Here is a 12,115-nt window from a genome sequence, read left to right on the forward strand (position 1 = left end):
CGAGAGAAACAAGGGGAAATGGCACAAGAAGTGGTAAGTGTGGAAGAAATGCGAGAAGCCCTAAAGGAACCTCGAAACGTAACGTAGCAGGCGAAAATAATACTTATATCGCAAGAACTACTAAAAAAAGGGAAACCAACAGTAGAACGGTGACTGAATACTTCAAGATTGGGAGAAGAACATAATCGTGTTAATCCACAAAAAAGGAGAAACAACTAGATACCAAAAACTTCATTCGAAAGCTGTAGAAAAACGAGGAAGAGCTCAGATAGAGGACAGACTTGAAAAAGAGCAAAAGGCGTTCCAACCAAACAATTAAACACAGGAATTATTATGGAAGAGATAAAGGTTGGATAAAGATCGTGGCTGGAAATGAAACAGATAGCTCAAAACCGAACACAATGGCGTTAATTTGTCGGGGCTCTAGGTTCCAACCCGAGAGTTTGAAGATTATTGTTGGAGTTTGTGTATATACACTCTCAGAGTATAATAAAGAGAACAGTAGACAAAAATAAGGATACCTAACCTTCCTAGACCTAAAACCAGCTTTGGACCAGACACCAAAACAACGTTTATGGAATACATTAAGCGAACTGGGGACAAGTTTAAAACTACGAAAAGTAATCAAAAGTATGTACACAGTATCATCAAATATGTATCAGTTTAGAATGTAAAATGGGGTTAAAGAATGCGGTAGTTTAAGCCCACTATTATTCATAGCCTATGGATACAATAATAAAAGATGTCAAAAATCGAACAAAAAAACGAGATTGTGATACCACAACTTAACTCCGATCTACACGCGAGATTTAGTATGTGTAAATACAAAATAATATCCAAATATGGAAAATCTGTCTGCAAGAAAAAGGAATGATCATAAATAAGGAAAAAGAAAAAAAGCAATATACTACAAAAAACAGGAAAAGTATAGTAGTAAAATTTGAACATCTGGGACCATGATTAGTAAAGATGGCAAGATAAATCAAAAGATACGTAATTGAATAACAAAATGAAGTGCAGTTTATTACCAGATAAATAATATCCTGGTAGATAAGAAAAAACTGAGAACTAAAATTAACTTGGATAATATTAGAGAGATACAAACCAAAAAAGCAGAAAGTGATGAAACATTTTTCGAGAAATAATACGAAAAACCAGAAGAGGCATAGTTTGAAATAAGAGCTTGAGATAAGAAGATAATATTAGAGAGATACAAACCAAAAAAGCAGAAAGTGATGAAACATTTTTCGAGAAATAATACGAAAAACCAGAAGAGGCAGAGTTTGAAATAAGAGCTTGAGATAAGAATTAAGCTTGAGAGCTCTAATAGTAGAGATACAAAAGAAATAGCTGAAATGGCATCGCCACCTAGTTTGAAACGATGAGGAATGAATACCAAAGAAAATGTTCAATGTGAAACCAGAAGGAGGACGAAGATGGCATAGACCATAAATGCAGTGGGAAGAATTAATAAAAAAAGTGGCAAAAGGGGGAATGTAGAAAGATACATACATTTCAGCAGAAAATTACAACTTTTAACATTTAAACAATGTTTTCTTCTTAGAGATAAATGAAATACAAGGTTAACTTTTTTGAATAAACATTATCTATCATTGAGTTGGCCACCATATTTATCTTCATATGTACTCCATGCAACCTTCGAATTCCAAATATTGTTTTTGCTATTATCGATTTTCTATAATACTATATCTACTGTTTCCACAAACAAACAAACAAATTTCGAAGTACTAATCCTATAATCAATTACTTTGCGTTAGATGGTGTTGTGGGGCTTCTATATGGAGATTTTAATTTCTCATTGAATTCAATGTTGCTGTTCTTGATTTTCTTCTAGTGTCAATCCTGTTACAAGCTTTCCCTTGTTATTGTTCTTATTTGTGAACGTTTGTTTTCCACTTTTCTGTTCTATTCCTCCTGCTCACATGTGGCCTGAGTAGCTTTGTAATTCGTCATCACATTCATTACTAACAAAACTGTCGCTATTATCACATTCGATTATTAATTAAAGTATCCTCTTTTTAATACAAAAAGCCGTTTTGAAAAATCACTTTCAGTTCTTGAGAAAAAAATTTTTGAAATGATCGAAAATGTTGTCAAATTTTACAATTTTCGCCGATTAAGTTTTAAAAATTCGTATAAAATCTAGTTCTTGGAATAGGAGTATGAAAATTTCCCAAAGTGTTAATAAAAATGACCTCTTTCTAATGAACCAACCCGTTTTGAAAAATAACATTTAGTTTTTGAGAAAACAATATTTGAAGTTTTGATAAAATTTTCGATGTCGCAATTTGCATCGATAACTTTCAAAATTTGCTATAAAATTAATTTCTTGAAGGATCCTTTTGGAAGTATCACCAATTATTAATTAAGGTATCGTCTTTTTAATGCAAAAAGCCGTTTTGAAAAATCACTTTCAGTTCTTGAGAAATACATTTTTGAAATGATCGAAAATTTTTTCGAATTTTACAATTTTCGCCGATTAAATTTTAAACATTCCTATTTAATCCAGTTCTTGGAGTATGAGTATGAAAATTTTCCAAAGTGTTAATAAAAGTGTCCTATTTCCAATGAACCAACCCATTTTAAAAAATAACTTTTAGTTTTTGAAAAAACAATATTTGAAGTTTTGATAAAATTTTTGATAATGCAATTTTCATCGATAACATTCAAAATTCGCTATAAAATTAATTTCTTGAAGGATCCTTGTGGAAATATCACCAATTATTAATTAAGGTATCCTCTTTTTAATGCAACAAGCCGTTTTGAAAAATCACTTTCAGTTCTTGAGAAAAAAATTTTTGAAATGATCGACAATTTTTTCGAATTTTACAATTTTCGCCGATTAAATTTTAAAAATTCCTATTTAATCCAGTTCTTGGAGTATGAGTATGAAAATTTTCCAAAGTGTTAATAAAAGTGTCCTATTACCAATGAACCAACCCATTTTGAAAAATAACATTTAGTTTTTGAGAAAACAATATTTGAAGAAAACTATATTATTTCTGTTAAGAGTTGCTGCGTTAGTTGAGTTGTATCTTGGATCCAAATAAGTTGACATTTTTATTCAAATATCGCAATAATATAGCAAAAAAAATCACTATCCGTTCCAACACTATATCTAGATATTTGGGTTTTGAGTTGTTCATTTATAGATACACTTGTAAGCATCTCTACTACTCTCTTCACGATGTTGGAGGTGTACACGATGGCCACCTTCCGTAAGTATAGCTTGTCTTGTAAATTTAACAGTTTTATACTTTGCTTTATAATTTTCTGGCTGATATTATATTTACCATTTCAAAACTTTACACTTATTTTCTATCGCTGGCCAACGGAAAGTATTTTCAGGGTTTGTACAATGTCAGGTACCTACGTTATGTTGTACTTGACAGTCGGTTATAATGTTGGATTCCAGCAAAACTTTACCCGATTGTTCTTTTTGACCGGATTAAGCATGTACATATGGGTGGGTACCTCCCGATCTTCCCCAGTTTCTTGCTTCCCTTTAAGGTGGTTCAACCTTTCTTAGGTCTTGTTATTATTATAAGCTATGATTGACATTGATTCATTCAGGATCCGCTTTTTGTAACACCTTGTTGGAACTGCTTGATCTGGTATTACCAACAGAAATTCGCCTGTCGATCTGAAATTATTCTGCCGTCTATTGCAACAATCTTCGCGTCTTCGTCAATATTTTAATTCTCCTACTTGGCTCCATATTTTTCGTGGAGAGGTTTTTGTGTTTAGTAGAAATTCTCCTACTTCTGATTATCTTTAATGTATTGTTACAGAAACTATAAAATCGATATGTTTCCTTAAAGTTTAGTTAATAAATAACACAGTTCAGGCATACATTATTCCTTGAGTAAAGCCACTTTGCATCTTTTTAAGAGGTAATTTTCTGGTTATTGAGTTTTTATCATAATCGTTGCGAATGGTATGGTAAGGAATGCAGCTTTATGTGTGATAGAATCAAACCATAACTTTTTGTCACGTTTAATGTTTAACAAAATGAATATAGTCGGAACTCCGTTTTGTGCTTTTGAGGCAAAATGAAATGATGCAAAGAAATTTTATCAAATCTCCATAACATCAACAGGAGCAAATGAAATTACGCGTGATTATGGTTAATTAAGATATGACTTAATACTTTGAAATAGATTTACTTTGAAATAAAAAAATGAAAAACGAAATAAATCTTACCTATGATTTAAAGCTCGCCTTACTTCAACCAATCCTTCTTCATAATCATTTTTATTAACATTACTCACAGGCATAAATGTAGCGTTATGAATAACAATGATAGAGTCAAAATGTCTGCAAGTTAATCTCATCGTGGTATTTTCAAACGCAGCTTCTTCGACGATTTCTAAAAAGAAAAAATAAATTTATAGCGATTTTTTTCCAATTTCCGGTTGTAAAAGGATCGACTCGAAAGATAAATATTTGCAGCTAGCCTTAATTAAAATCGTTAACGAGATAGAAACTTGGTTTGTGGTTCGAACAAATATATATGAAACCGTTTTTAGATTCAAATTTGTTTTTGAAACATTTCTTTTTAAATAACTAACATTGTAGTAGTGAAAATAACCAGAACAAAACTACCGGAAAATCACTTAGCCAGTGCATATTATTTTACGATCTCATTTCGCGCATTCGTGATTTTACGATCCCATAAAAACTTATAACGGACGTTTTTCCGTTATAATTTTCGTGTATTAGACAAAACAAGTTCTCACTTTCCGTGATTTATTGGAAACGAATCGATAAAGTCGATTTAGTACATACTAGTAAATTTTACATTAAAGAAAAAGTAAAACTAAATATTTGCGGCAATAAAAAACGTTCGCAGAAACAGTATTTACCCAAAGGCATAATATTAGAACGATTTATTTATCTAAGCTTTAAAGCGTTTACTCACACTCACCTACGTAAGAAGTGGCCGATTTAAACACAAACGATATCAGTATCCAAAAAGTGAACATTTCAGGTTTTTTTCTCAACACTCTTTTTACTCTTCTCATTTATCAATTTATTTTTATTAATCAAACTAAGATTAATCATTGGGAACATTACGATTGCAAGTTCGATAGCACTTTGATGCAAAAATGATAATCAGCTTTACTTTCTACAAAAAAAAATAAATAAAAAAATGTTAGAATCAAGGATTGGTTCCTAATTTACATTCAATTTTCATGTGCAACAGACCGAAAATTAATTTCCTTTTTGTTTACACTAAACCAAATGAATAACAATTATCTTAACTTTTAAAATATAAACAAATAATACTTACATCATTATTGATAAAGAGGTGGCACGATTAATTTTTACATTTTTTTTTGATACACAGATTTTAAGGTGAAAAAAAATATCTATTTTGGATTGAAAAAAAAATATTTGCCGCCAAACTAAAACACTTTCATGTGTAGAAAAGGTTTACTAACACCAATGTAAGTTTCTAGATCGACGCTGGACGTCGGTGTGGCACTGACGTCGCGACGCTCGGGCATATTTCGAACCGCCCCCACCCCATACAAGGTCACGTTACGTCATCGTCATCCCTTGAACCCCAAAAATCTCACCAGATTAAATTTGCTCCAGGCAAATTTCAACTTTTAAATCAAAAGAGAAAGAATTACTCACCTATGAAATTAATGAATTAATTAAAAATGTCTTTTATTTACTCATATATTTATCGTTGGTGTTATTCCCCGATTGATTTATTGAATAAAATATAAACCTACTTTCTTTTTTCGATTTTTATGCTTTTAACCTCGACCGAGCAAAAGGGGAAACAGAAACGGTTAAATTTTTATCAGGCTACTAAAATCTTCACGGTTTGCCACTGAGTGAATACATATTATCATGGGTTAATTAAAATGTACACCTGCTTTTTTGTGTTTTTTTAATTCAATTTAAAATCAGAGGAACATCAAAAAAATATTTTGTTTTTATTTGGTTTTGTTACAATAATTCTTTTACGTTAATACATCAGTGATGTTATAATCCCCTGTATCTTCTGGAATACTAATTTGGAATTGTAGTAAAACTACTAAATAAGTCACCATTGTTGCTAATAACTAAAACAAAAAAGATAATAAAAGCATATATTAGACGATGCCATGTAGCAAATAACACAAATTTTACAATTATTATAATTGTTGTGTGGCTGATGAAGCCAGTCCAAGTAAAGACAAAATTCATTACAAATGAATTATTGAATGAAATTAATCAGATATAAAAAGTCTCCTGAAATTCACAAACTTATTAACCCTTCAGACAGCTTCTTTTTACTCCATCAATAAAACCATGAGAGATGATTGGTTATCGATGAAAATTGCAACATTAAAAATTCTATCATACCTTCAAATATTGTTTTCCCACAAAATAAAAGTTATTTTTCAAAACGTGTTGGTTCATTGGAAAGAGGACGCTTTTATTATCATTTTGGGAAATTTTCATACTTATATTCCAAGAAATTAATTTTATACGAATTTTTAAAACTTAATCGGCGAAAATTGCAAAATTCGACAAAATTGTCGATTATTTCCAAAATTTTTTTCTTAAGAACTAAAAGTGATTTTTCAAAACGGCTTGTTGCATTAAAAAGAAGATACTTTAATTAATAATTAGTGATATTTCTACAAAGATCCTTCAAGAAATGAATTTTATAGCGAATTTTGAAAGTTATCGATGAAAATTACAACATCGAAAATTTTATCAAAACTTCAAATATTATTTTCTCAAAAACTAAACGTTGTTTCTCAAAACGTGTTGGTTCATTCGAAAGAGGACACTTTTATTAACACTTTGGGAAATTTTCATACTCATATTCCAAGAAATGGATTTTATACGAATTTTTAAAACTTAATCGGCAAAAATTGCAAAATTCGAAAAATTGTCGATTATTACAAAAATTTATTTCTCAAGAACTGAAAGTGATTTTTCAAAACGGCTTGTTGCATTAAAAAGCGCATACTTTAATTAGTAATTGGCGATATTTCCACAAGGATCCTTCAAGAAATTAATTGTATAGCGAATTTTGAAAATTATCGATGAAAATTGCAACATCGAAAATTTTATCAAAACTTCAAATATTGTTTTCTCAAAAACTAAAGGTTATTCTTCAAAACGTATTGGTTCATTCGAAAGAGGACACTTTTATTAACACTTTGGGAAATTTTCATACTCATATTCCAAGAAATGGATTTTATACGAATTTTTAAAACTTAATCGGCAAAAATTGCAAAATTCGAAAAATTGTCGATTATTACAAAAATTTATTTCTCAAGAACTGAAAGTGATTTTTCAAAACGGCTTGTTGCATTAAAAAGGGGATACTTTAATTAATAATTGGCGATATTTCCACAAGGATCCTTCAAGAAATGAATTTTATAGCGAATTTTGAAAGTTATTGATGAAAATTGCAACATCGAAAATTTTATCAAAACTTCAAATATTGTTTTTTCAAAAACTAAACGTTGTTTCTCAAAACGTGTTGGTTCATTGGAAAGAGGACACTTTTATTAACATTTTGGGAAATTTTCTTACTCATATTCCAAGAAATGGATTTTATACGAATTTTTAAAACTTAATCGGCAAAAATTGCAAAATTCGAAAAATTGTCGATTATTTCAAAAATTTTTTTCTCAAGAACTAAAAGTGATTTTTCAAAACGGCTTGTTGCATTAAAAAGGGGATACTTTAATTAATAATTGGCGATATTTCCACAAGGATCCTTCAAGAAATTAATTTTATAGCGAATTTTGAAAGTTATCGATGAAAATTGACACATCGAAAATTTTATCAAAACTTCAAATATTGTTTTCTCAAAAACTAAAGGTTATTCTTCAAAACGTATTGGTTCATTGGAAAGAGGACACTTTTATTAACACTTTAAGAAATTTTCATACTTATATTCCAAGAAATTGATTTTATACGAATTTTTAAAACTTAATCGGCAAAAATTGCAAAATTCGAAAAATTGTCGATTATTACAAAAATTTATTTCTCAAGAACTGAAAGTGATTTTTCAAAACGGCTTGTTGCATTAAAAAGGGGATACTTTAATTAATAATTGGCGGTATTTCCACAAGGATCCTTCAAGAAATTAATTTTATAGCGAATTTTGAAAGTTATCGATGAAAATTGCAACATCGAAAATTTTATCAAAACTTCAAATATTGTTTTCTCAAAAACTAAAGGTTATTCTTCAAAACGTATTGGTTCATTGGAAAGAGGACACTTTTATTAACACTTTAAGAAATTTTCATACTTATATTCCAAGAAATTGATTTTATACGAATTTTTAAAACTTAATCGACAAAAATTGCAAAATTCGACAAAATTGTCGATTATTTCAAAAATTTTTTTCTCAAGAACTGAAAGTGATTTTTCAAAACGGCTTTTTGCATTAAGAAGAGCATACTCTAATTAATAATCGAAAGTGATAACAGCGACAGTTCTGTTAGTAATGAATGTGATGATGAATTACAAGCGAAGAGAAGGAAACTAGACGAAACTGCAACAAGAGATTTTATACAGGGTGCCCATACATTACATATAAGGGTACAAAAACTTTACATTATCGTAAAGAGAAAAGTAATCTCTATCAAATGAGCCTAACGAAGGGATACATTGCCATTTAAAAAAATTCAAATGTTATTCGTTACTCATTTGTTTTCTGAATTAAAAACAATTGAATGCAGTCTTATTATGGCAAATACAATATTAAACAACTTTTGTACAAAATGTTTTTTTATAAAGTCAATATTTACCAAGATATATACTATATTCCATACATAATGGGCACCCTGTATATCTCATACATACCCTACATATCTCAGCCCATTGTGATTAAACTAGTATTTCTCACTACTCAAAGTTAGACCAACGCCTGTTTCAAGACATGTTTCAAATACAGAAAATTATAATTCAGGTCTTAATACTTGCCCAATAAAACGTTGTCTTATTAGTGCAGTATGCAAATCAAAAGATATTCTAAGAATTTGATACAAGCCTCGGCCACACTAAATGCTTTTGTGTATGTCAGCAAGCAGAGTTAATCAAGACTTGCCAAATATAGCATATCTGTCCACCAATTTAGTATATTGCTAACAAATCGCAATGTTATCTAAAGATCTACTGCAAGAATTACTGCTAGTGGCAGTTAGGGATTGACTTGAATATCCATAACTTACTCAGTTGGTACACGAATATTTGACACTTACAAACTGAAATGAACACCAGCACGAACTAATATCGATCTGAATATTTTTAAAATAGTCTTATATCCAAAATGGATGTATGACAGAGCATAATCAAGAAGATGGAATAAATTTGTAATACTTATTGAAAGTAAGAGTTAAGTTAGATCAACATACTTTAGCGGGAAGATTGACATTTGTAAACAAAACTAACCTTACTCAACACAATCCACGGTTTAATTGCTATTTCAAAAGAAAACTAACCTTTCCTAACAATCTTTATTCTTTAGACAAAAGAGCTGCCTAAGGAACTGTTTTCTACTGCAAATTATTATTTAATGAACGCGTTTATGTGGTTATATACAAGGCGAAAGCTAAAATTTACGCATTTTTAACAATCAACGCTTTCTTTTTCCAACATTGTAGCAATACCTAAATAAATTCTCATGTATCAGGTTCTCACTGTTCTCAATCTTCCACACAATACACTAATAATGACTCCTACACTTTTCATCATCTAACTTTCTGCCATTGCGGTTTTTTTTTTGTATAGCGATGTGTTTATTCCTATAAGATTTTGATCAACAAGTATATACACGTTGATTTTTCTTCTTAATCTTCACGTTCCAGTTACTATAATTTAATTCGATTTGTTTTATATGTACACCTAGAAATAATATTCAGCAAAACTCTGAAAATTTGTTGTGCTCTGTTTTTGCACATCTGACAAATGAGATGCATCTCATTTACTATTCCTTTGTATATAAATAAATAATTAAAATATCTGTATACACAACTTACTGATTTAAACAAATTTCGATTTACATCAAAAAATCCTCCAAGACTTATATCAGTTTGATTCATTTCAGTCGCTCTTAAAAACATATTTATCTAAAAAAAATTAATAATAATAATACATTTAAAAAAACAACTTTATGTTCATACTTCTTGTTGTGCGTCATCATTCATCCAAGATAACTCAACAAGCAACAATTTTTTTTGAAAATAAACCCGAACCTAATTTCCAATTAAATAAATCAAAACACATTTTAATTCAACATTTTGTTTCTTACACAATTTGATGCATAATGCGCTTCATCGCAAACAAAATATAACAATCCAGTAGCGAATACGGCCGAAACGGTAAGCCCAACGTCTTTAATCCCCAAACCACCTTGTATTTGTGATAATAATCCATAAACAGTTAATGTTATGACAAGGAAAAGATAAAGACATAAAAAAGTGACCATATAACAAACTGAGTCGCCGAGATTTCTTGTTAATTTGCTTAACATCATCCAAAGTGATCGATATTCCGCCACTCTAACTGATGGACCAACATGGTGAAGAGCTTGTTGAAAATCATCCGCTATTAAAGTGGCTATTCTTCCGATAACGTTGCATTGCAAATACCACATCCCACCAACAAGATAAGTTATTGTATTTATGTAACAATAAGGAACAACCTATAAAAAAGTGTTTAAAAATATAATTTAATGACAGAAATTACTTTTTATTTACTTGTAAAAATCTAAAATGAGCCATCGTAATATGAGTAACAACCATAATAGCACAAGAAAGTATTGGTAAACCCAACGTAACTAAAAGTGGTTTATTTCCCATAAATAGCGCTAACCTTTTTCCCGATATCTTAAGATAAATCCGTTCAAAAGTGGACCATTCGCAATAAATCGATGCGATATTTCTACTTTCATACCATGTCAATGGTAAAATTATAATAGGTACTAAATAAACCGTAAAAAGGTAATCGATAACCGCCTCTTCAAATTTCCCCTCTGTAGATTTTACCATTTCCACGTGATCCCACTTGATATATCCAATATAACCACTCATAACCAGTAATAAAAATATTGAATATATTATCATTGGTAAAGACACTTGCGCCATTCCATAAGAAGAACCTCTTATTGGAAAAATACCCATAGCACATCCCAACATATTAATAGGTGTTAAACATTCAAAAACAACCCCGTTATCTTTTTTGTTGAAAGGTAAAGGAGGACCATTCGGAGCTGGGCCAACTTTAATTTTATGCGGTTGATAATAAGTTTGAGCCCCTTCTAAATAAACACTTCGTTTTCTTCTCGTCCCACCTCCAGTATTGTCCATATCGCCGAAAACACTCAAACTATTCAAATTGGGCACGTGCATTTCGCCCTTTCAGTAAAGAAACTAATCCCAGGACATGTGGAGGTCGATTTTTATAAAGCGACATGTTTGCAGTACAATTAATCATGACCTTAGCTTACTGAAGCCCAAGGTATAATTGACATGAATTATTTCTCATATTTTCAAAGAGGTCAAGTTTGAAGGTAATGAAATTCGTGGAACAAATAATTTAATTATTTATAAAATGAATCAAAATGTTATTTAAGAGGTACTTTTAAGAAAAGAAATATATAAAAATACTTAAAATTTTATCATTTTGGATGTATAACCAAAAGCAACTTTGCTGTCTTGTAAGAATCTTTCAAAAAATATGCTTTATACCATGTGTATCTATAAACAAGGCTTTATGTCTGTATCTTAATGTATTTTAACATCATTCAGGTTCTTCTGCACTCCACGCCATCCTTTTTGTTAGTCTTAATCTTATAACAATAAAGTTCTATTGCTTTTCTGATCAATATTTGGTAGTAGTGGTTGTTCCTGGTAAGTATTTTTTGGTTCCCAGCTCGACAATTAGAATATGTTACATCATGATATGAAGCGTAAATGGAATTCCATTCTCAAATTCATCTAGCAATGTAAGTAGTAATTGAAGCATGCTTCAAAGTGTAGGAAGAAAACACGCATTAGCGTTATTCACCATTGCTTAAATTGAAGAGTGCCAAAACAGAAATATTGGCAAAGGGAAGACCTTTTAA

At 30.4% G+C, this 12,115-nt stretch overlaps 2 protein-coding genes across 2 annotated transcripts in view; both read right to left on the reverse strand.

Moving 5' to 3' along the window:
* LOC111416538 (uncharacterized) overlaps positions 1-5,457 on the reverse strand; it is a 19,096-nt gene extending 13,639 nt beyond the window's left edge. The window contains exons 1-3 of the mRNA XM_023048592.2: positions 5,315-5,457; positions 4,949-5,149; positions 4,225-4,390 (exon numbers count right to left, since the gene is read on the reverse strand). Coding sequence (XP_022904360.2) covers positions 4,225-4,390; positions 4,949-5,045 — 263 coding nt within the window. The 5' untranslated portion in view covers positions 5,046-5,149; positions 5,315-5,457. The remainder of the gene's footprint in view (positions 1-4,224; positions 4,391-4,948; positions 5,150-5,314) is intronic.
* Positions 5,458-5,973: 516 nt separating this feature from the next.
* LOC111416548 (Gustatory receptor 63a) lies at positions 5,974-11,556 on the reverse strand. The gene is made up of 5 exons (XM_023048602.2): positions 10,749-11,556; positions 10,301-10,693; positions 10,173-10,244; positions 10,029-10,118; positions 5,974-6,101 (listed from the first exon to the last, which is right to left on the reverse strand). Exons 1-5 carry the CDS (start codon positions 11,397-11,399, stop codon positions 6,000-6,002), a joined length of 1,308 nt encoding a protein of 435 aa, XP_022904370.1. The 5' UTR covers positions 11,400-11,556; the 3' UTR covers positions 5,974-5,999.
* Positions 11,557-12,115: the final 559 nt, after the last annotated feature.

Source organism: Onthophagus taurus, chromosome 6 (genome assembly GCF_036711975.1).
Source record: "Onthophagus taurus isolate NC chromosome 6, IU_Otau_3.0, whole genome shotgun sequence".
NCBI lineage: Eukaryota > Metazoa > Arthropoda > Insecta > Coleoptera > Scarabaeidae > Onthophagus > Onthophagus taurus.

Excerpts from the sequence above, each read along its gene's own strand:
- LOC111416548 (XM_023048602.2), bottom strand. The coding sequence starts at position 11,399 with ATGCACGTGCCCAATTTGAATAGTTTGAGTGTTTTCGGCGATATGGAC. Across the intron at positions 10,694-10,748 it reads CTCATTTTAGATTTTTACAA|GTTGTTCCTTATTGTTACAT; the intron begins GTAAATAAAAAG and ends ACTTTTTTATAG. Across the intron at positions 6,102-10,028 it reads ATCGAAATTTGTTTAAATCA|TTATTAGCAACAATGGTGAC; the intron begins GTAAGTTGTGTA and ends TTTTTGTTTTAG.